The sequence below is a fragment of the Apostichopus japonicus genome, chromosome 18 (assembly GCF_037975245.1).
Source record: "Apostichopus japonicus isolate 1M-3 chromosome 18, ASM3797524v1, whole genome shotgun sequence".
Taxonomy (NCBI): domain Eukaryota; kingdom Metazoa; phylum Echinodermata; class Holothuroidea; order Aspidochirotida; family Stichopodidae; genus Apostichopus; species Apostichopus japonicus.
This window is the reverse complement of record NC_092578.1, coordinates 10,312,934-10,339,039: the sequence shown is the minus strand read 5'-3', so window position 1 is coordinate 10,339,039 and position 26,106 is coordinate 10,312,934. Positions and strand designations below refer to the sequence as shown.

The following is a 26,106-nucleotide window of genomic DNA, read 5'->3' as shown; positions in this document are numbered from 1 at the left end:
TTGAATGATTTATGCAGTTTTTCAGGTTAGAGTTTGCAGAGCTACCCCCTGATTTAGACATCATATATATTGTACAGTTTTGAGTCTTGTTGAGTATTAGAAGAAGTTTTTGGAGAATGACTGATTACTTTACATTTTCCTCTTTAAGCTCCCTCGACAACTACAACAGAGGAAACTACTGAAGAGAGTACAACCACTCTAGGTAATTATCAAATTCAGTCACTGTTCTGTTGAAAGCTTTGAGATGTACTGTCATACCATAACATTAGGGTTAGAGTGACCTCTTTGTTTCCAAATTTGTGGATCTCAACTATCAAATCAACAGAAAAACATCTGACAATGACAAATATTATGCAGACACATTGGTTAATTTGTTATGTTATGAGTTTGTGGTGTTAGTCAGGGTGAGACTGATGTTGAAAGGAAGTTTATACTTTGTAATGAATTAAAGTGAGATTGTCTCTGGGTGATAGTTGCTACTTAGTAAACATTGCAACTTTTCCTGTGAATATCGGAGGACGACTGATGAAATTGAGCCATCTTAGATAATGAAAACTTGCTAAGTGTATATAACATAAGTGAGACTGGATGGTTAAGCTGAAGGTAGGGTTACACCATATGATTGTTTCTGTATTTTTTCTGTTAAGACATGATTGAACTATGATGATTGAAATGAAATGATTTTTGAATTTTTGACCCCACAGCTTGCGAAGAAGCAAACATCAAAGTAGTGACCGGCCAGTTGAGTGCTGTAGCTGCTGATGATGCCCAAGAGATAGCCGACTCAGTTTCTGAAACTCTGACAGACGTGGAAGTATACACCTTGAACCTTGGAGAAGGTGGAATTCCGATGACATTGAACCTGAGAGAAGGCATCCCGGAGGGTGCTACCATAAAGGTTGTGGTGGTGCGTTCGGACACTTCTGAGTATGTGCTGATCAAAAATGATGATGGTGAAACTCCTGTAGAATTTGGACAGGCAGACTCGATTACAGAAAAGCTGCCAACATTTGCTATCAACAAAGTCGTATTACTGGTGTCTGGCATTACTCTCGACGAAGAAATGATAACTGTGAAGATTTGTGGTGAGTTATTACATCTGAATTTAACTATTGATAGGTTAATTCATAGATGATTGCCATAGTTACATGGAAAGACGACTTGCTTTATGTTTTGAGACAAAATTTCTGTTGTTCACTTTGCTTTTCTGACTTTTCCCGTCAGTTTTAGTAGCATGAATTGTAATACACAAATGGAACAATTTACATTATAATTAGCCAACACTAATAGATATGCTATATACCCCAAAGAAGAAGGAAATAATGAGATTTTTATTAAGAAACATCTGAATCCCATTTTCAATTTTTAGCTACTCCAACAACCACCACAGAAGCTACGACTACTGGAGGTTGGTAACTTTTCTATTCATATTACATATTACGATCATCTGGTGGAAGAGTGAACTAAGCCTAGCAATTAATAATGTATGTTGTGATGTTAAATGGACTATATTGTTGTGTCACTCATTCAAGAAGATATTTCATCATGTATATTGGCCTTGCACATGAACAGCAATAGTGGTTTGGTTGCAAACATACCCTGCTTGAATGATTTATGCAGTTTTTCAGGTTAGAGTTTGCAGAGCTACCCCCTGATTTAGACATCATATATATTGTACAGTTTAGAGTCTTGTTGAGTATTAAAAGAAGTATTTGGAGAATGACTGATTACTTTACATTTTCCTCTTTAAGCTCCCTCGACAACTACAACAGAGGAAACTACTGAAGAGAGTACAACCACTCTAGGTAATTATCAAATTCAGTGACTGTTCTGTTGAAAGCTTTGAGATGTACTGTCATACCATAACATTAGGGTTAGAGTGACCTCTTTGTTTCCAAATTTGGGGATCTCAACTATCAAATCAACAGAAAAACATCTGACAATGACAAATATTATGCAGACACATTGGTTAATTTGTTTATTTTATGAGTTTGTGGTGTTAGTCAGGGTGAGACTGATGTTGAAAGGAAGTTTACTTTGTAATGAATTAAAGTGAGATTGTCTCTGGGTGATAGTTGCTACTTAGTCAACATTTCAACTTTTCCTGTGAATATCGGAAGACGACTGATGAAATTGAGCCATCTTAGATAATGAAAACTTGCTAAGTGTATATAACGTATTAAAGTTAGACTGGATGGTTTAGCTGAAGGAAGGGGTTACACCATATAATTGTTTCTGTATTTTTTCTGTTAAGACATGATTGAACTATGATGATTGAAATGAAATGATTTTTGAATTTTTGACCCCACAGCTTGCGAAGAAGCAAACATCAAAGTAGTGACCGGCCAGTTGAGTGCTGTAGCTGCTGATGATGCCCAAGAGATAGCCGACTCAGTTTCTGAAACTCTGACAGACGTGGAAGTATACACCTTGAACCTTGGAGAAGGTGGAATTCCGATGACATTGAACCTGAGAGAAGGCATCCCGGAGGGTGCTACCATAAAGGTTGTGGTGGTGCGTTCGGACACTTCTGAGTATGTGCTGATCAAAAATGATGATGGTGAAACTCCTGTAGAATTTGGACAGGCAGACTCGATTACAGAAAAGCTGCCAACATTTGCTATCAACAAAGTCGTATTACTGGTGTCTGGCATTACTCTCGACGAAGAAATGATAACTGTGGAGATTTGTGGTGAGTTATTACAGCTGAATTTAACTATTGATAGGTTAATTCATAGATGATTGCCATAGTTACATGGAAAGACGACTTGCTTTATGTTTTGAGACAAAATTTCTGTTGTTCACTTTGCTTTTCTGACTTTTCCCGTCAGTTTTAGTAGCATGAATTGTAATACACAAATGGTACAATTTACATTATAATTAGCCAACACTAATAGATATGCTATATACCCCAAAAAAGAAGGAAATAATGAGATTTTTATTGAGAAACATCTGAATCCCATTTTCAATTTTTAGCTACTCCAACAACCACCACAGAATCTACGACTACTGGAGGTTGGTAACTTTTCTATTTATATTACATATTACGATCATCTGGTGGAAGAGTGAACTAAGCCTAGCAATTAATAATGTATGTTGTGATGTTAAATGGACTATATTGTTGTGTCACTCATTCAAGAAGATATTTCATCATGTATATTGGCCTTGCACATGAACAGCAATAGTGGTTTGGTTGCAAACATACTCTGCTTGAATGATTTATGCAGTTTTTCAGGTTAGAGTTTGCAGAGCTACCCCCTGATTTAGACATCATATATATTGTACAGTTTTGAGTCTTGTTGAGTATTAGAAGAAGTTTTTGGAGAATGACTGATTACTTTACATTTTCCTCTTTAAGCTCCCTCGACAACTACAACAGAGGAAACTACTGAAGAGAGTACAACCACTCTAGGTAATTATCAAATTCAGTCACTGTTCTGTTGAAAGCATTGAGATGTACTGTCATACCATAACCTTAGGGTTAGAGTGACCTCTTTGTTTCCAAATTTGGGGATCTCAACTATCAAATCAACAGAAAAACATCTGACAATGACAAATATTTTCAGACACATTGGTTAATTTGTTTATTTTATGAGTTTGTGGTGTTAGTCAGGGTGAGACTGATGTTGAAAGGAAGTTTATACTTTGTAATGAATTAAAGTGAGATTGTCTCTGGGTGATAGTTGCTACTTAGTAAAGATTGCAACTTTTCCTGTGAATATCGGAGGACGACTGATGAAATTGAGCCATCTTAGATAATGAAAACTTGCTAAGTGTATATAACGTAAGTGAGACTGGATGGTTAAGCTGAAGGTAGGGTTACACCATATGATTGTTTCTGTATTTTTTCTGTTAAGACATGATAGAACTATGATGATTGAAATGAAATGATTTTTGAATTTTTGACCCCACAGCTTGCGAAGAAGCAAACATCAAAGTAGTGACCGGCCAGTTGAGTGCTGTAGCTGCTGATGATGCCCAAGAGATAGCCGACTCAGTTTCTGAAACTCTGACAGACGTGGAAGTATACACCTTGAACCTTGGAGAAGGTGGAATTCCGATGACATTGAACCTGAGAGAAGGCATCCCGGAGGGTGCTACCATAAAGGTTGTGGTGGTGCGTTCGGACACTTCTGAGTATGTGCTGATCAAAAATGATGATGGTGAAACTCCTGTAGAATTTGGACAGGCAGACTCGATTACAGAAAAGCTGCCAACATTTGCTATCAACAAAGTCGTATTACTGGTGTCTGGCATTACTCTCGACGAAGAAATGATAACTGTGAAGATTTGTGGTGAGTTATTACAGCTGAATTTAACTATTGATAGGTTAATTCATAGATGATTGCCATAGTTACATGGAAAGACGACTTGCTTTATGTTTTGAGACAAAATTTCTGTTGTTCACTTTGCTTTTCTGACTTTTCCCGTCAGTTTTAGTAGCATGAATTGTAATACACAAATGGTACAATTTACATTATAATTAGCCAACACTAATAGATATGCTATATACCCCAAAAAAGAAGGAAATAATGAGATTTTTATTGAGAAACATCTGAATCCCATTTTCAATTTTTAGCTACTCCAACAACCACCACAGAATCTACGACTACTGGAGGTTGGTAACTTTTCTATTTATATTACATATTACGATCATCTGGTGGAAGAGTGAACTAAGCCTAGCAATTAATAATGTATGTTGTGATGTTAAATGGACTATATTGTTGTGTCACTCATTCAAGAAGATATTTCATCATGTATATTGGCCTTGCACATGAACAGCAATAGTGGTTTGGTTGCAAACATACTCTGCTTGAATGATTTATGCAGTTTTTCAGGTTAGAGTTTGCAGAGCTACCCCCTGATTTAGACATCATATATATTGTACAGTTTTGAGTCTTGTTGAGTATTAGAAGAAGTTTTTGGAGAATGACTGATTACTTTACATTTTCCTCTTTAAGCTCCCTCGACAACTACAACAGAGGAAACTACTGAAGAGAGTACAACCACTCTAGGTAATTATCAAATTCAGTCACTGTTCTGTTGAAAGCATTGAGATGTACTGTCATACCATAACCTTAGGGTTAGAGTGACCTCTTTGTTTGCAAATTTGGGGATCTCAACTATCAGATCAACAGAAAAACATCTGACAATGACAAATATTTTCAGACACATTGGTTAATTTGTTTATTTTATGAGTTTGTGGTGTTAGTCAGGGTGAGACTGATGTTGAAAGGAAGTTTATACTTTGTAATGAATTAAAGTGAGATTGTCTCTGGGTGATAGTTGCTACTTAGTAAAGATTGCAACTTTTCCTGTGAATATCGGAGGACGACTGATGAAATTGAGCCATCTTAGATAATGAAAACTTGCTAAGTGTATATAACATAAGTGAGACTGGATGGTTAAGCTGAAGGTAGGGTTACACCATATGATTGTTTCTGTATTTTTTCTGTTAAGACATGATTGAACTATGATGATTGAAATGAAATGATTTTTGAATTTTTGACCCCACAGCTTGCGAAGAAGCAAACATCAAAGTAGTGACCGGCCAGTTGAGTGCTGTAGCTGCTGATGATGCCCAAGAGATAGCCGACTCAGTTTCTGAAACTCTGACAGACGTGGAAGTATACACCTTGAACCTTGGAGAAGGTGGAATTCCGATGACATTGAACCTGAGAGAAGGCATCCCGGAGGGTGCTACCATAAAGGTTGTGGTGGTGCGTTCGGACACTTCTGAGTATGTGCTGATCAAAAATGATGATGGTGAATCTCCTGTAGAATTTGGACAGGCAGACTCGATTACAGAAAAGCTGCCAACATTTGCTATCAACAAAGTCGTATTACTGGTGTCTGGCATTACTCTCGACGAAGAAATGATAACTGTGAAGATTTGTGGTGAGTTATTACAGCTGAATTTAACTATTGATAGGTTAATTCATAGATGATTGCCATAGTTACATGGAAAGACGACTTGCTTTATGTTTTGAGACAAAATTTCTGTTGTTCACTTTGCTTTTCTGACTTTTCCCCGTCAGTTTTAGTAGCATGAATTGTAATACACAAATGGTACAATTTACATTATAATTAGCCAACACTAATAGATATGCTATATACCCCAAAAAAAGAAGGAAATAATGAGATTTTTATTGAGAAACATCTGAATCCCATTTTCAATTTTTAGCTACTCCAACTACCACCACAGAATCTACGACTACTGGAGGTTGGTAACTTTTCTATTTATATTACATATTACGATCATCTGGTGGAAGAGTGAACTAAGCCTAGCAATTAATAATGTATGTTGTGATGTTAAATGGACTATATTGTTGTGTCACTCATTCAAGAAGATATTTCATCATGTATATTGGCCTTGCACATGAACAGCAATAGTGGTTTGGTTGCAAACATACTCTGCTTGAATGATTTATGCAGTTTTTCAGGTTAGAGTTTGCAGAGCTACCCCCTGATTTAGACATCATATATATTGTACAGTTTTGAGTCTTGTTGAGTATTAGAAGAAGTTTTTGGAGAATGACTGATTACTTTACATTTTCCTCTTTAAGCTCCCTCGACAACTACAACAGAGGAAACTACTGAAGAGAGTACAACCACTCTAGGTAATTATCAAATTCAGTCACTGTTCTGTTGAAAGCATTGAGATGTACTGTCATACCATAACCTTAGGATTAGAGTGACCTCTTTGTTTCCAAATTTGGGGATCTCAACTATCAAATCAACAGCAAAACATCTGACAATGACAAATATTTTCAGACACATTGGTTAATTTGTTTATTTTATGAGTTTGTGGTGTTAGTCAGGGTGAGACTGATGTTGAAAGGAAGTTTATACTTTGTAATGAATTAAAGTGAGATTGTCTCTGGGTGATAGTTGCTACTTAGTAAACATTGCAACTTTTCCTGTGAATATCGGAGGACGACTGATGAAATTGAGCCATCTTAGATAATGAAAACTTGCTAAGTGTATATAACGTAAGTGAGACTGGATGGTTAAGCTGAAGGTAGGGTTACACCATATGATTGTTTCTGTATTTTTTCTGTTAAGACATGATTGAACTATGATGATTGAAATGAAATGATTTTTGAATTTATGACCCCACAGCTTGCGAAGAAGCAAACATCAAAGTAGTGACCGGCCAGTTGAGTGCTGTAGCTGCTGATGATGCCCAAGAGATAGCCGACTCAGTTTCTGAAACTCTGACAGACGTGGAAGTATACACCTTGAACCTTGGAGAAGGTGGAATTCCGATGACATTGAACCTGAGAGAAGGCATCCCGGAGGGTGCTACCATAAAGGTTGTGGTGGTGCGTTCGGACACTTCTGAGTATGTGCTGATCAAAAATGATGATGGTGAAACTCCTGTAGAATTTGGACAGGCAGACTCGATTACAGAAAAGCTGCCAACATTTGCTATCAACAAAGTCGTATTACTGGTGTCTGGCATTACTCTCGACGAAGAAATGATAACTGTGAAGATTTGTGGTGAGTTATTACAGCTGAATTTAACTATTGATAGGTTAATTCATAGATGATTGCCATAGTTACATGGAAAGACGACTTGCTTTATGTTTTGAGACAAAATTTCTGTTGTTCACTTTGCTTTTCTGACTTTTCCCGTCAGTTTTAGTAGCATGAATTGTAATACACAAATGGTACAATTTACATTATAATTAGCCAACACTAATAGATATGCTATATACCCCAAAAAAGAAGGAAATAATGAGATTTTTATTGAGAAACATCTGAATCCCATTTTCAATTTTTAGCTACTCCAACAACCACCACAGAATCTACGACTACTGGAGGTTGGTAACTTTTCTATTTATATTACATATTACGATCATCTGGTGGAAGAGTGAACTAAGCCTAGCAATTAATAATGTATGTTGTGATGTTAAATGGACTATATTGTTGTGTCACTCATTCAAGAAGATATTTCATCATGTATATTGGCCTTGCACATGAACAGCAATAGTGGTTTGGTTGCAAACATACTCTGCTTGAATGATTTATGCAGTTTTTCAGGTTAGAGTTTGCAGAGCTACCCCCTGATTTAGACATCATATATATTGTACAGTTTTGAGTCTTGTTGAGTATTAGAAGAAGTTTTTGGAGAATGACTGATTACTTTACATTTTCCTCTTTAAGCTCCCTCGACAACTACAACAGAGGAAACTACTGAAGAGAGTACAACCACTCTAGGTAATTATCAAATTCAGTCACTGTTCTGTTGAAAGCATTGAGATGTACTGTCATACCATAACCTTAGGGTTAGAGTGACCTCTTTGTTTGCAAATTTGGGGATCTCAACTATCAGATCAACAGAAAAACATCTGACAATGACAAATATTTTCAGACACATTGGTTAATTTGTTTATTTTATGAGTTTGTGGTGTTAGTCAGGGTGAGACTGATGTTGAAAGGAAGTTTATACTTTGTAATGAATTAAAGTGAGATTGTCTCTGGGTGATAGTTGCTACTTAGTAAAGATTGCAACTTTTCCTGTGAATATCGGAGGACGACTGATGAAATTGAGCCATCTTAGATAATGAAAACTTGCTAAGTGTATATAACATAAGTGAGACTGGATGGTTAAGCTGAAGGTAGGGTTACACCATATGATTGTTTCTGTATTTTTTCTGTTAAGACATGATTGAACTATGATGATTGAAATGAAATGATTTTTGAATTTTTGACCCCACAGCTTGCGAAGAAGCAAACATCAAAGTAGTGACCGGCCAGTTGAGTGCTGTAGCTGCTGATGATGCCCAAGAGATAGCCGACTCAGTTTCTGAAACTCTGACAGACGTGGAAGTATACACCTTGAACCTTGGAGAAGGTGGAATTCCGATGACATTGAACCTGAGAGAAGGCATCCCGGAGGGTGCTACCATAAAGGTTGTGGTGGTGCGTTCGGACACTTCTGAGTATGTGCTGATCAAAAATGATGATGGTGAATCTCCTGTAGAATTTGGACAGGCAGACTCGATTACAGAAAAGCTGCCAACATTTGCTATCAACAAAGTCGTATTACTGGTGTCTGGCATTACTCTCGACGAAGAAATGATAACTGTGAAGATTTGTGGTGAGTTATTACAGCTGAATTTAACTATTGATAGGTTAATTCATAGATGATTGCCATAGTTACATGGAAAGACGACTTGCTTTATGTTTTGAGACAAAATTTCTGTTGTTCACTTTGCTTTTCTGAGTTTTCCCGTCAGTTTTAGTAGCATGAATTGTAATACACAAATGGTACAATTTACATTATAATTAGCCAACACTAATAGATATGCTATATACCCCAAAAAAAGAAGGAAATAATGAGATTTTTATTGAGAAACATCTGAATCCCATTTTCAATTTTTAGCTACTCCAACTACCACCACAGAATCTACGACTACTGGAGGTTGGTAACTTTTCTATTTATATTACATATTACGATCATCTGGTGGAAGAGTGAACTAAGCCTAGCAATTAATAATGTATGTTGTGATGTTAAATGGACTATATTGTTGTGTCACTCATTCAAGAAGATATTTCATCATGTATATTGGCCTTGCACATGAACAGCAATAGTGGTTTGGTTGCAAACATACTCTGCTTGAATGATTTATGCAGTTTTTCAGGTTAGAGTTTGCAGAGCTACCCCCTGATTTAGACATCATATATATTGTACAGTTTTGAGTCTTGTTGAGTATTAGAAGAAGTTTTTGGAGAATGACTGATTACTTTACATTTTCCTCTTTAAGCTCCCTCGACAACTACAACAGAGGAAACTACTGAAGAGAGTACAACCACTCTAGGTAATTATCAAATTCAGTCACTGTTCTGTTGAAAGCATTGAGATGTACTGTCATACCATAACCTTAGGATTAGAGTGACCTCTTTGTTTCCAAATTTGGGGATCTCAACTATCAAATCAACAGCAAAACATCTGACAATGACAAATATTTTCAGACACATTGGTTAATTTGTTTATTTTATGAGTTTGTGGTGTTAGTCAGGGTGAGACTGATGTTGAAAGGAAGTTTATACTTTGTAATGAATTAAAGTGAGATTGTCTCTGGGTGATAGTTGCTACTTAGTAAACATTGCAACTTTTCCTGTGAATATCGGAGGACGACTGATGAAATTGAGCCATCTTAGATAATGAAAACTTGCTAAGTGTATATAACGTAAGTTAGACTGGATGGTTTAGCTGAAGGTAGGGTTACACCATATGATTGTTTCTGTATTTTTTCTGTTAAGACATGATTGAACTATGATGATTGAAATGAAATGATTTTTGAATTTTTGACCCCACAGCTTGCGAAGAAGCAAACATCAAAGTAGTGACCGGCCAGTTGAGTGCTGTAGCTGCTGATGATGCCCAAGAGATAGCCGACTCAGTTTCTGAAACTCTGACAGACGTGGAAGTATACACCTTGAACCTTGGGGAAGGTGGAATTCCGATGACATTGAACCTGAGAGAAGGCATCCCGGAGGGTGCTACCATAAAGGTTGTGGTGGTGCGTTCGGACACTTCTGAGTATGTGCTGATCAAAAATGATGATGGTGAAACTCCTGTAGAATTTGGACAGGCAGACTCGATTACAGAAAAGCTGCCAACATTTGCTATAAACAAAGTCGTATTACTGGTGTCTGGCATTACTCTCGGCGAAGAAATGATAACTGTGAAGATTTGTGGTGAGTTATTACAGCTGAATTTAACTATTGATAGGTTAATTCATAGATGATTGCCATAGTTACATGGAAAGACGACTTGCTTTATGTTTTGAGACAAAATTTCTGTTGTTCACTTTGCTTTTCTGAGTTTTCCCATCAGTTTTAGTAGCATGAATTGTAATACACAAATGGAACAATTTACATTATAATTAGCCAACACTAATAGATATGCTATATACCCCAAAGAAGAAGGAAATAATGAGATTTTTATTAAGAAACATCTGAATCCCATTTTCAATTTTTAGCTACTCCAACAACCACCACAGAAGCTACAACTACTGGAGGTTGGTAACTTTTCTATTTATATTACAAATTACGATCATCTGGTGGAAGAGTGAACTAAGCCTAGCAATTAATAATGTATGTTGTGATGTTAAATGGACTATATTGTTGTGTCACTCATTCAAAAAGATATTTCATCATGTATATTGGCCTTGCACATGAACAGCAATAGTGGTTTGGTTGCAAACATACCCTGCTTGAATGATTTATGCAGTTTTTCAGGTTAGAGTTTGCAGAGCTACCCCCTGATTTAGACATCATATATATTGTACAGTTTGAGTCTTGTTGAGTATTAAAAGAAGTATTTGGAGAATGACTGATTACTTTACATTTTCCTCTTTAAGCTCCCTCGACAACTACAACAGAGGATACTACTGAAGAGAGTACAACCACTCTAGGTAATTATCAAATTTAGTCACTGTTCTGTTGAAAGCTTTGAGATGTACTGTCATACCATAACATTAGGGTTAGAGTGACCTCTTTGTTTCCAAATTTGTGGATCTCAACTATCAAATCAACAGAAAAACATCTGACAATGACAAATATTATGCAGACACATTGGTTAATTTGTTATGTTATGAGTTTGTGGTGTTAGTCAGGGTGAGACTGATGTTGAAGGAAGTTTATACTTTGTAATGAATTAAAGTGAGATTGTCTCTGGGTGATAGTTGCTACTTAGTAAAGATTGCAACTTTTCCTGTGAATATCGGAGGACGACTGATGAAATTGAGTCATCTTAGATAATGAAAACTTGCTAAGTGTATATAACGTAAGTTAGACTGGATGGTTTAGCTGAAGGTAGGGTTACACCATATGATTGTTTCTGTATTTTTTCTGTTAAGACATGATTGAACTATGATGATTGAAATGAAATGATTTTTGAATTTTTGACCCCACAGCTTGCGAAGAAGCAAACATCAAAGTAGTGACCGGCCAGTTGAGTGCTGTAGCTGCTGATGATGCCCAAGAGATAGCCGACTCAGTTTCTGAAACTCTGACAGACGTGGAAGTGTACACCTTGAACCTTGGAGAAGGTGGAATTCCGATGACATTGAACCTGAGAGAAGGCATCCCGGAGGGTGCTACCATAAAGGTTGTGGTGGTGCGTTCGGACACTTCTGAGTATGTGCTGATCAAAAATGATGATGGTGAAACTCCTGTAGAATTTGGACAGGCAGACTCGATTACAGAAAAGCTGCCAACATTTGCTATCAACAAAGTCGTATTACTGGTGTCTGGCATTACTCTCGACGAAGAAATGATAACTGTGAAGATTTGTGGTGAGTTATTACAGCTGAATTTAACTATTGATAGGTTAATTCATAGATGATTGCCATAGTTACATGGAAAGACGACTTGCTTTATGTTTTGAGACAAAATTTCTGTTGTTCACTTTGCTTTTCTGAGTTTTCCCGTCAGTTTTAGTAGCATGAACTGTAATACACAAATGGAACAATTTACATTATAATTAGCCAACACTAATAGATATGCTATATACCCCAAAGAAGAAGGAAATAATGAGATTTTTTATTGAGAAACATCTGAATCCCATTTTCAATTTTTAGCTACTCCAACAACCACCACAGAATCTACGACTACTGGAGGTTGGTAACTTTTCTATTTATATTACATATTACGATCATCTGGTGGAAGAGTGAACTAAGCCTAGCAATTAATAATGTATGTTGTGATGTTAAATGGACTATATTGTTGTGTCACTCATTCAAGAAGATATTTCATCATGTATATTGGCCTTGCACATGAACAGCAATAGTGGTTTGGTTGCAAACATACCCTGCTTGAATGATTTATGCAGTTTTTCAGGTTAGAGTTTGCAGAGCTACCCCCTGATTTAGACATCATATATATCGTATAGTTTTGAGTCTTGTTGAGTATTAGAAGAAGTTTTTGGAGAATGACTGATTACTTTACATTTTCCTCTTTAAGCTCCCTCGACAACTACAACAGAGGAAACTACTGAAGAGAGTACAACCACTCTAGGTAATTATCAAATTCAGTCACTGTTCTCTTGAAAGCTTTGAGATGTACTGTCATACCATAACCTTAGGGTTAGAGTGACCTCTTTGTTTGCAAATTTGGGGATCTCAACTATCAAATCAACAGAAAAACATCTGACAATGACAAATATTATGCAGACACATTGGTTAATTTGTTTATTTTATGAGTTTGTGGTGTTAGTCAGGGTGAGACTGATGTTGAAAGGAAGTTTATACTTTGTAATGAATTAAAGTGAGATTGTCTCTGGGTGAAAGTTGCTACTTAGTAAACATTGCAACTTTTCCTGTGAATATCGGAGGACGACTGATGAAATTGAGCCATCTTAGATAATGAAAACTTGCTAAGGGTATATAACGTAAGTTAGACTGGATGGTTTAGCTGAAGGTAGGGTTACACCATATGATTGTTTCTGTTAAGACATGATTGAACTATGATGATTGAAATGAAATGATTTTTGAATTTTTGACCCCACAGCTTGCGAAGAAGCAAACATCAAAGTAGTGACCGGCCAGTTGAGTGCTGTAGGTGCTGATGATGCCCAAGAGATAGCCGACTCAGTTTCTGAAACTCTGACAGACGTGGAAGTATACACCTTGAACCTTGGAGAAGGTGGAATTCCGATGACATTGAACCTGAGAGAAGGCATCCCGGAGGGTGCTACCATAAAGGTTGTGGTGGTGCGTTCGGACACTTCTGAGTATGTGCTGATCAAAAATGATGATGGGGAAACTCCTGTAGAATTTGGACAGGCAGACTCGATTACAGAAAAGCTGCCAACATTTGCTATAAACAAAGTCGTATTACTGGTGTCTGGCATTACTCTCGGCGAAGAAATGATAACCGTGAAGATTTGTGGTGAGTTATTACATCTGAGTTTTAACTAATGATAGTTTAATTCATAGATGATTGCCATAGTTACATGGAAAGACCACTTTCTTTATGTTTTGAGACAATATTTCTGTTGTTCACTTTGCTTTTCTGACTTTTCCCCTCAGTTTTAGTAGCATGAAATGTAATACACAAATGGAACAATTTACATTATAATCAGTGAACACTAATAGATACGCTATATACCCCAAAGGAGAAGGAAATTATGAGATTTTATTATATAACACCTGAATCCCATTTTAACTTTTAGCAACCACCACAGAAGCTACGACTACTGGAGGTTGGTAACTTTTTCTATTCATATGACATATTACGATCCATATCCACTGCAATTGAATGTGTCAAAGTTTTGGATTTGGTACCAAAGTTTCTTGCAGATTGAACTGTTGGAAGCAAATGCAGTACTGTTATTATCTTTAATTACAGAAACTTTTATTCTAAGTTTGAAGATTTTGGATGTGAAAGGATGATAATCAATTGAGCAATGTGAAACTGAGGATTTTGGCAGTAGATACATAAGGGGCATAAAATGTGATTGACTGAAGTAGGGAGTGCAATAACACCATAGATTTTAACTTTTAGCAACCACCACAGAAGCTACGACTACTGGAGGTTGGTAACTTTTTCTATTCATATGACATATTACGATCCATATCCACTGCAATTGAATGTGTCAAAGTTTTGGATTTGGTACCAAAGTTTCTTGCAGATTGAACTGTTGGAAGCAAATGCAGTACTGTTATTGTCTTTAATTACAGAAACTTTTATTCTAAGTTTGAAGATTTTGGATGTGAAAGGATGATAATCAATTGAGCAATGTGAAACTGAGGATTTTGGCAGTAGATACATAAGGGGCATAAAATGTGATTGACTGAAGTAGGGAGTGCAATAACACCATAGATGCTGTAGCTGTTGGGAGTATTATGTCATCTAGAAGATGCATTACTATTACAAGATAATGAAAAAGAAGATCTGCCACTGATTCCTATGTTGAAAGGAGGCTTGCTCTGCAGGTACATCTGGTGGAAGAGGGAACTAAGCTTAGCAGTTTATGAGGTTAAATGAACTATATTATTGTGTTACTTATTCAAGAAGATATGTCATCATGTATATTGGCCTTGCACATGAACAGCAGTAGAGGTTTGTTTGCAAACATACCCCCTGCTTGAATGATTTCTGCAGGTTTTCAGGTTAAAGTTTGCAGAGCTACCCCCTGATTTCGACATATATATTGTACAACGTAGTAGAGTCTTGTTGAGTATTAAAATAAGTATTTGGAGAATGACTGATTACTTTACATTTTCCTCTTTAAGCTCCCTCGACAACTACAACAGAGGAAACTACTGAAGAGAGTACAACCACTCTAGGTAATTATCAAATTCAGTGACTGTTCTCTTGAAAGCTTTGAGATGTACTGTCATACCATAACCTTAGGGTTAGAGTGACCTCTTTGTTTGCAAATTTGGGGATCTCAACTATCAAATCATCAGAAAAACATCTGAAAATGACAAATATTATGCAGACACATTGGTTAATTTGTTTATTTTATGAGTTTGTGGTGTTAGTCAGGGTGAGACTGATGTTGAAAGGAAGTTTATACTTTGTAATGAATTAAAGTGAGATTGTCTCTGGGTGATAGTTGCTACTTAGTAAAGATTGCAACTTTTCCTGTGAATATCGGAGGACGACTGATGAAATTGAGCCATCTTAGATAATGAAAACTTGCTAAGTGTATATAACGTAGGTTAGACTGGATGGTTTAGCTGAAGGTAGGGTTACACCATATGATTGTTTCTGTATTTTTTCTGTTAAGACATGATTGAACTATGATGATTGAAATGAAATGATTTTTGAATTTTTGACCCCACAGCTTGCGAAGAAGCAAACATCAAAGTAGTGACCGGCCAGTTGAGTGCTGTAGCTGCTGATGATGCCCAAGAGATAGCCGACTCAGTTTCTGAAACTCTGACAGACGTGGAAGTATACACCTTGAACCTTGGAGAAGGTGGAATTCCGATGACATTGAACCTGAGAGAAGGCATCCCAGACGGTGCTACCATAAAGGTTGTGGTGGTGCGTTCGGACACTTCTGAGTATGTGCTGATCAAAAATGATGATGGTGAAACTCCTGTAGAATTTGGACAGGCAGACTCGATTACAGAAAAGCTGCCAACATTTGCTATAAACAAAGTCGTATTACTGGTGTCTGGCATTACTCTCGACGAAGAAATGATAACTGTGAAGATTTGTGGTGAGTTATTACAGCTGAATTTAACTATTGATAGGTTAATTCATAGATGATTGCCATAGTTACATGGAAAGACGACTTGCTTTATGTTTTGAGACAAAATTTCTGTTGTTCACTTTGCTTTTCTGAGTTTTCCCATCAGTTTTAGTAGCATGAATTGTAATACACAAATGGAACAATTTACATTATAATTAGCCAACACTAATAGATATGCTATATACCCCAAAGAAGAAGGAAATAATGAGATTTTTATTAAGAAACATCTGAATCCCATTTTCAATTTTTAGCTACTCCAACAACCACCACAGAAGCTACAACTACTGGAGGTTGGTAACTTTTCTATTTATATTACATATTACGATCATCTGGTGGAAGAGTGAACTAAGCCTAGCAATTAATAATGTATGTTGTGATGTTAAATGGACTATATTGTTGTGTCACTCATTCAAAAAGATATTTCATCATGTATATTGGCCTTGCACGTGAACAGCAATAGTGGTTTGGTTGCAAACATACCCTGCTTGAATGATTTATGCAGTTTTTCAGGTTAGAGTTTGCAGAGCTACCCCCTGATTTAGACATCATATATATTGTACAGCCTAGAGTCTTGTTGAGTATTAGAAGAAGTATTTGGGGAATGACTGATTACTTTACATTTTCCCCTTTAAGCTCCTTCGACAACTACAACAGAGGAAACTACTGAAGAGAGTACAACCACTCTAGGTAATTATCAAATTCAGTCACTGTTCTGTTGAAAGCTTTGAGATGTACTGTCATACCATAACATTAGGATTAGAGTGACCTCTTTGTTTCCAAATTTGTGGATCTCAACTATCAAATCAACAGAAAAACATCTGACAATGACAAATATTATGCAGACACATTGGTTAATTTGTTTATTTTATGAGTTTGTGGTGTTAGTCAGGGTGAGACTGATGTTGAAAGGAAGTTTATACTTTGTAATGAATTAAAGTGAGATTGTCTCTGGGTGATAGTTGCTACTTAGTAAACATTGCAACTTTTCCTGTGAATATCGGAGGACGACTGATGAAATTGAGCCATCTTAGATAATGAAAACTTGCTAAGTGTATATAACGTAAGTTAGACTGGATGGTTTAGCTGAAGGTAGGGTTACACCATATGATTGTTTCTGTATTTTTTCTGTTAAGACATGATTGAACTATGATGATTGAAATGAAATGATTTTTGAATTTTTGACCCCACAGCTTGCGAAGAAGCAAACATCAAAGTAGTGACCGGCCAGTTGAGTGCTGTAGCTGCTGATGATGCCCAAGAGATAGCCGACTCAGTTTCTGAAACTCTGACAGACGTGGAAGTATACACCTTGAACCTTGGAGAAGGTGGAATTCCGATGACATTGAACCTGAGAGAAGGCATCCCAGACGGTGCTACCATAAAGGTTGTGGTGGTGCGTTCGGACACTTCTGAGTATGTGCTGATCAAAAATGATGATGGTGAAACTCCTGTAGAATTTGGACAGGCAGACTCGATTACAGAAAAGCTGCCAACATTTGCTATAAACAAAGTCGTATTACTGGTGTCTGGCATTACTCTCGACGAAGAAATGATAACTGTGAAGATTTGTGGTGAGTTATTACAGCTGAATTTAACTATTGATAGGTTAATTCATAGATGATTGCCATAGTTACATGGAAAGACGACTTGCTTTATGTTTTGAGACAAAATTTCTGTAGTTCACTTTGCTTTTCTGAGTTTTCCCATCAGTTTTAGTAGCATGAATTGTAATACACAAATGGAACAATTTACATTATAATTAGCCAACACTAATAGATATGCTATATACCCCAAAGAAGAAGGAAATAATGAGATTTTTATTAAGAAACATCTGAATCCCATTTTCAATTTTTAGCTACTCCAACAACCACCACAGAAGCTACAACTACTGGAGGTTGGTAACTTTTCTATTTATATTACATATTACGATCATCTGGTGGAAGAGTGAACTAAGCCTAGCAATTAATAATGTATGTTGTGATGTTAAATGGACTATATTGTTGTGTCACTCATTCAAAAAGATATTTCATCATGTATATTGGCCTTGCACGTGAACAGCAATAGTGGTTTGGTTGCAAACATACCCTGCTTGAATGATTTATGCAGTTTTTCAGGTTAGAGTTTGCAGAGCTACCCCCTGATTTAGACATCATATATATTGTACAGCCTAGAGTCTTGTTGAGTATTAGAAGAAGTATTTGGAGAATGACTGATTACTTTACATTTTCCCCTTTAAGCTCCTTCGACAACTACAACAGAGGAAACTACTGAAGAGAGTACAACCACTCTAGGTAATTATCAAATTCAGTCACTGTTCTGTTGAAAGCTTTGAGATGTACTGTCATACCATAACCTTAGGATTAGAGTGACCTCTTTGTTTCCAAATTTGTGGATCTCAACTATCAAATCAACAGAAAAACATCTGACAATGACAAATATTATGCAGACACATTGGTTAATTTGTTTATTTTATGAGTTTGTGGTGTTAGTCAGGGTGAGACTGATGTTGAAAGGAAGTTTATACTTTGTAATGAATTAAAGTGAGATTGTCTCTGGGTGATAGTTGCTACTTAGTAAACATTGCAACTTTTCCTGTGAATATCGGAGGACGACTGATGAAATTGAGCCATCTTAGATAATGAAAACTTGCTAAGTGTATATAACGTAAGTTAGACTGGATGGTTTAGCTGAAGGTAAGGTTACACCATATGATTGTTTCTGTATTTTTTCTGTTAAGACATGATTGAACTATGATGATTGAAATGAAATGATTTTTGAATTTTTGACCCCACAGCTTGCGAAGAAGCAAACATCAAAGTAGTGACCGGCCAGTTGAGTGCTGTAGCTGCTGATGATGCCCAAGAGATAGCCGACTCAGTTTCTGAAACTCTGACAGACGTGGAAGTATACACCTTGAACCTTGGAGAAGGTGGAATTCCGATGACATTGAACCTGAGAGAAGGCATCCCGGAGGGTGCTACCATAAAGGTTGTGGTGGTGCGTTCGGACACTTCTGAGTATGTGCTGATAAAAAATGATGATGGTGAAACTCCTGTAGAATTTGGACAGGCAGACTCGATTACAGAAAAGCTGCCAACATTTGCTATAAACAAAGTCGTATTACTGGTGTCTGGCATTACTCTCGACGAAGAAATGATAACTGTGAAGATTTGTGGTGAGTTATTACAGCTGAATTTAACTATTGATAGGTTAATTCATAGATGATTGCCATAGTTACATGGAAAGACGACTTGCTTTATGTTTTGAGACAAAATTTCTGTTGTTCACTTTGCTTTTCTGACTTTTCCCGTCAGTTTTAGTATCATGAATTGTAATACACAAATGGAACAATTTACATTATAATTAGCCAACACTAATAGATATGCTATATACCCCAAAAAAGAAGGAAATAATGAGATTTTTATTAAGAAACATCTGAATCCCATTTTCAATTTTTAGCTACTCCAACAACCACCACAGAAGCTACGACTACTGGAGGTTGGTAACTTTTCTATTTATATTACATATTACGATCATCTGGTGGAAGAGTGAACTAAGCCTAGCAATTAATAATGTATGTTGTGATGTTAAATGGACTATATTGTTGTGTCACTCATTCAAGAAGATATGTCATCATGTATATTGGCCTTGCACATGAACAGCAATAGTGGTTTGGTTGCAAACATACCCTGCTTGAATGATTTATGCAGTTTTTCAGGTTAGAGTTTGCAGAGCTACCCCCTGATTTAGACATCATATATATTGTACAGTTTAGAGTCTTGTTGAGTTTTAGAAGAAGTTTTTGGAGAATGACTGATTACTTTACATTTTCCTCTTTAAGCTCCCTCGACAACTACAACAGAGGAAACTACTGAAGAGAGTACAACCACTCTAGGTAATTATCAAATTCAGTGACTGTTCTCTTGAAAGCTTTGAGATGTACTGTCTTACCATAACCTTAGGGTTAGAGTGACCTCTTTGTTTGCAAATTTGTGGATCTCAACTATCAAATCAACAGAAAAACATCTGACAATGACAAATATTATGCAGACACATTGGTTAATTTGTTTATTTTATGAGTTTGTGGTGTTAGTCAGGGTGAGACTGATGTTGAAAGGAAGTTTACTTTGTAATGAATTAAAGTGAGATTGTCTCTGGGTGATAGTTGCTACTTAGTAAACATTGCAACTTTTCCTGTGAATATCGGAGGACGACTGATGAAATTGAGCCATCTTAGATAATGAAAACTTGCTAAGTGTATATAACGTAGGTTAGACTGGATGGTTTAGCTGAAGGAAGGGGTTACACCATATAATTGTTTCTGTATTTTTTCTGTTAAGACATGATTGAGCTATGATGATTGAAATGAAATGATTTTTGAATTTTTGACCCCACAGCTTGCGAAGAAGCAAACATCAAAGTAGTGACCGGCCAGTTGAGTGCTGTAGCTGCTGATGATGCCCAAGAGATAGCCGACTCAGTTTCTGAAACTCTGACAGACGTGGAAGTATACACCTTGAACCTTGGAGAAGGTGGAATTCCGATGACATTGAACCTGAGAGAAGGCATCCCGGAGGGTGCTACCATAAAGGTTGTGGTGGTGCGTTCGGACACTTCTGAGTATGTGCTGATAAAAAATGATGATGGTGAAACTCCTGTAGAATTTGGACAGGCAGACTCGATTACAGAAAAGCTGCCAACATTTGCTATAAACAAAGTCGTATTACTGGTGTCTGGCATTACTCTCGACGAAGAAATGATAACTGTGAAGATTTGTGGTGAGTTATTACAGCTGAATTTAACTATTGATAGGTTAATTCATAGATGATTGCCATAGTTACATGGAAAGACGACTTGCTTTATGTTTTGAGACAAAATTTCTGTTGTTCACTTTGCTTTTCTGAGTTTTCCCATCAGTTTTAGTAGCATGAATTGTAATACACAAATGGAACAATTTACATTATAATTAGCCAACACTAATAGATATGCTATATACCCCAAAGAAGAAGGAAATAATGAGATTTTTATTAAGAAACATCTGAATCCCATTTTCAATTTTTAGCTACTCCAACAACCACCACAGAAGCTACAACTACTGGAGGTTGGTAACTTTTCTATTTATATTACATATTACGATCATCTGGTGGAAGAGTGAACTAAGCCTAGCAATTAATAATGTATGTTGTGATGTTAAATGGACTATATTGTTGTGTCACTCATTCAAAAAGATATTTCATCATGTATATTGGCCTTGCACATGAACAGCAATAGTGGTTTGGTTGCAAACATACCCTGCTTGAATGATTTATGCAGTTTTTCAGGTTAGAGTTTGCAGAGCTACCCCCTGATTTAGACATCATATATATTGTACAGTTTGAGTCTTGATGAGTATTAAAAGAAGTATTTGGAGAATGACTGATTACTTTACATTTTCCTCTTTAAGCTCCCTCGACAACTACAACAGAGGAAACTACTGAAGAGAGTACAACCACTCTAGGTAATTATCAAATTCAGTGACTGTTCTGTTGAAAGCTTTGAGATGTACTGTCATACCATAACATTAGGGTTAGAGTGACCTCTTTGTTTCCAAATTTGGGGATCTCAACTATCAAATCAACAGAAAAACATCTGACAATGACAAATATTATGCAGACACATTGGTTAATTTGTTTATTTTATGAGTTTGTGGTGTTAGTCAGGGTGAGACTGATGTTGAAAGGAAGTTTATACTTTGTAATGAATTAAGTGAGATTGTCTCTGGGTGATAGTTGCTACTTAGTAAACATTGCAACTTTTCCTGTGAATATCGGAGGACGACTGATGAAATTGAGCCATCTTAGATAATGAAAACTTGCTAAGTGTATATAACGTAAGTGAGACTGGATGGTTTAGCTGAAGGTAGGGTTACACCATATGATTGTTTCTGTATTTTTTCTGTTAAGACATGATTGAACTATGATGATTGAAATGAAATGATTTTTGAATTTTTGACCCCACAGCTTGCGAAGAAGCAAACATCAAAGTAGTGACCGGCCAGTTGAGTGCTGTAGCTGCTGATGATGCCCAAGAGATAGCCGACTCAGTTTCTGAAACTCTGACAGACGTGGAAGTATACACCTTGAACCTTGGAGAAGGTGGAATTCCGATGACATTGAACCTGAGAGAAGGCATCCCGGAGGGTGCTACCATAAAGGTTGTGGTGGTGCGTTCGGACACTTCTGAGTATGTGCTGATCAAAAATGATGATGGTGAAACTCCTGTAGAATTTGGACAGGCAGACTCGATTACAGAAAAGCTGCCAACATTTGCTATAAACAAAGTCGTATTACTGGTGTCTGGCATTACTCTCGACGAAGAAATGATAACTGTGAAGATTTGTGGTGAGTTATTACAGCTGAATTTAACTATTGATAGGTTAATTCATAGATGATTGCCATAGTTACATGGAAAGACGACTTGCTTTATGTTTTGAGACAAAATTTCTGTTGTTCACTTTGCTTTTCTGACTTTTCCCGTCAGTTTTAGTAGCATGAATTGTAATACACAAATGGAACAATTTACATTATAATTAGCCAACACTAATAGATATGCTATATACCCCAAAAAAGAAGGAAATAATGAGATTTTTATTAAGAAACATCTGAATCCCATTTTCAATTTTTAGCTACTCCAACAACCACCACAGAAGCTACGACTACTGGAGGTTGGTAACTTTTCTATTTATATTACATATTACGATCATCTGGTGGAAGAGTGAACTAAGCCTAGCAATTAATAATGTATGTTGTGATGTTAAATGGACTATATTGTTGTGTCACTCATTCAAGAAGATATGTCATCATGTATATTGGCCTTGCACATGAACAGCAATAGTGGTTTGGTTGCAAACATACCCTGCTTGAATGATTTATGCAGTTTTTCAGGTTAGAGTTTGCAGAGCTACCCCCTGATTTAGACATCATATATATTGTACAGTTTTGAGTCTTGTTGAGTTTTAGAAGAAGTTTTTGGAGAATGACTGATTACTTTACATTTTCCTCTTTAAGCTCCCTCGACAACTACAACAGAGGAAACTACTGAAGAGAGTACAACCACTCTAGGTAATTATCAAATTCAGTCACTGTTCTGTTGAAAGCTTTGAGATGTAATGTCATACCATAACCTTAGGGTTAGAGTGACCTCTTTGTTTGCAAATTTGGGGATCTCAACTATCAAATCAACAGAAAAACATCTGACAATGACAAATATTATGCAGACACATTGGTTAATTTGTTTATTTTATGAGTTTGTGGTGTTAGTCAGGGTGAGACTGATGTTGAAAGGAAGTTTATACTTTGTAATGAATTAAAGTGAGATTGTCTCTGGGTGATAGTTGCTACTTAGTAAACATTGCAACTTTTCCTGTGAATATCGGAGGACGACTGATGAAATTGAGCCATCTTAGATAATGAAAACTTGCTAAAGGGTATATAACGTAAGTTAGACTGGATGGTTTAGCTGAAGGTAGGGTTACACCATATGATTGTTTCTGTTAAGACATGATTGAACTATGATGATTGAAATGAAATGATTTTTGTAATTTTTGACCCCACAGCTTGCGAAGAAGCAAACATCAAAGTAGTGACCGGCCAGTTGAGTGCTGTAGCTGCTGATGATGCCCAAGAGATAGCCGACTCAGTTTCTGAAACTCTGACAGACGTGGAAGTATACACCTTGAACCTTGGAGAAGGTGGAATTCCGATGACATTGAACCTGAGAGAAGGCATCCCGGAGGGTGCTACCATAAAGGTTGTGGTGGTGCGTTCGGACACTTCTGAGTATGTGCTGATCAAAAATGATGATGGGGAAACTCCTGTAGAATTTGGACAGGCAGACTCGATTACAGAAAAGCTGCCCACATTTGCTATAAACAAAGTCGTATTACTGGTGTCTGGCATTACTCTCGACGAAGAAATGATAACCGTGAAGATTTGTGGTGAGTTATTACAGCTGAATTTAACTATTGATAGGTTAATTCATAGATGATGATTGCCATAGTTACATGGAAAGACGACTTGCTTTATGTTTTGAGACAAAATTTCTGTTGTTCACTTTGCTTTTCTGAGTTTTCCCGTCAGTTTTAGTAGCATGAATTGTAATACACAAATGGAACAATTTACATTATAATTAGCCAACACTAATAGATATGCTATATACCCCAAAGAAGAAGGAAATAATGAGATTTTTATTAAGAAACATCTGAATCCCATTTTCAATTTTTAGCTACTCCAACAACCACCACAGAAGCTACGACTACTGGAGGTTGGTAACTTTTCTATTTATATTACATATTACGATGATCTGGTGGAAGAGTGAACTAAGCCTAGCAATTAATAATGTATGTTGTCATGTTAAATGGACTATATTGTCGTGTCACTCATTCAAGAAGATATGTCATCATGTATATTGGCCTTGCACATGAACAGCAATAGTGGTTTGGTTGCAAACATACCCTGCTTGAATGATTTATGCAGTTTTTCAGGTTAGAGTTTGCAGAGCTACCCCCTGATTTAGACATCATATATATTGTACAGTTTAGAGTCTTGTTGAGTATTAGAAGAAGTATTTGGAGAATGACTGATTACTTTACATTTTCCTCTTTAAGCTCCTTCGACAACTACCACAGAGGAAACTACTGAAGAGAGTACAACCACTCTAGGTAATTATCAAATTCAGTCACTGTTCTGTTGAAAGCTTTGAGATGTACTGTCATACCATAACATTAGGGTTAGAGTGACCTCTTTGTTTCCAAATTTGGGGATCTCAACTATCAAATCAACAGAAAAACATCTGACAATGACAAATATTATGCAGACACATTGGTTAATTTGTTTATTTTATGAGTTTGTGGTGTTAGTCAGGGTGAGACTGATGTTGAAAGGAAGTTTACTTTGTAATGAATTAAAGTGAGATTGTCTCTGGGTGATAGTTGCTACTTAGTAAACATTGCAACTTTTCCTGTGAATATCGGAGGACGACTGATGAAATTGAGCCATCTTAGATAATGAAAACTTGCTAAGTGTATATAACATATTAAAGTTAGACTGGATGGTTTAGCTGAAGGTAGGGTTACACCATATGATTGTTTCTGTATTTTTTCTGTTAAGACATGATTGAACTATGATGATTGAAATGAAATGATTTTTGAATTTTTGACCCCACAGCTTGCGAAGAAGCAAACATCAAAGTAGTGACCGGCCAGTTGAGTGCTGTAGCTGCTGATGATGCCCAAGAGATAGCCGACTCAGTTTCTGAAACTCTGACAGACGTGGAAGTATACACCTTGAACCTTGGAGAAGGTGGAATTCCGATGACATTGAACCTGAGAGAAGGCATCCCGGAGGGTGTTACCATAAAGGTTGTGGTGGTGCGTTCGGACACTTCTGAGTATGTGCTGATAAAAAATGATGATGGTGAAACTCCTGTAGAATTTGGACAGGCAGACTCGATTACAGAAAAGCTGCCAACATTTGCTATAAACAAAGTCGTATTACTGGTGTCTGGCATTACTCTCGACGAAGAAATGATAACTGTGAAGATTTGTGGTGAGTTATTACATTTGAATTTAACTATTGATAGGTTAATTCATAGATGATTGCCATAGTTACATGGAAAGACGACTTGCTTTATGTTTTGAGACAAAATTTCTGTTGTTCACTTTGCTTTTCTGACTTTTCCCGTCAGTTTTAGTATCATGAATTGTAATACACAAATGGAACAATTTCCATTATAATTAGCCAACACTAATAGATATGCTATATACCCCAAAAAAGAAGGAAATAATGAGATTTTTATTAAGAAACATCTGAATCCCATTTTCAATTTTTAGCTACTCCAACAACCAC

At 36.6% G+C, this 26,106-nt stretch overlaps 1 protein-coding gene across 1 annotated transcript in view; it reads left to right on the top strand.

Moving 5' to 3' along the window:
- Window positions 1-10,431: 10,431 nt before the first annotated feature.
- The window catches only part of LOC139959156 (uncharacterized), a 31,052-nt gene continuing 15,377 nt past the window's right edge, over window positions 10,432-26,106 (top strand). The window contains exons 1-3 of the mRNA XM_071956753.1: window positions 10,432-10,710; window positions 10,995-11,033; window positions 11,376-11,429. Of these exons, the coding sequence (XP_071812854.1) occupies window positions 10,476-10,710; window positions 10,995-11,033; window positions 11,376-11,429 (328 nt within the window). The 5' untranslated portion in view covers window positions 10,432-10,475. The remainder of the gene's footprint in view (window positions 10,711-10,994; window positions 11,034-11,375; window positions 11,430-26,106) is intronic.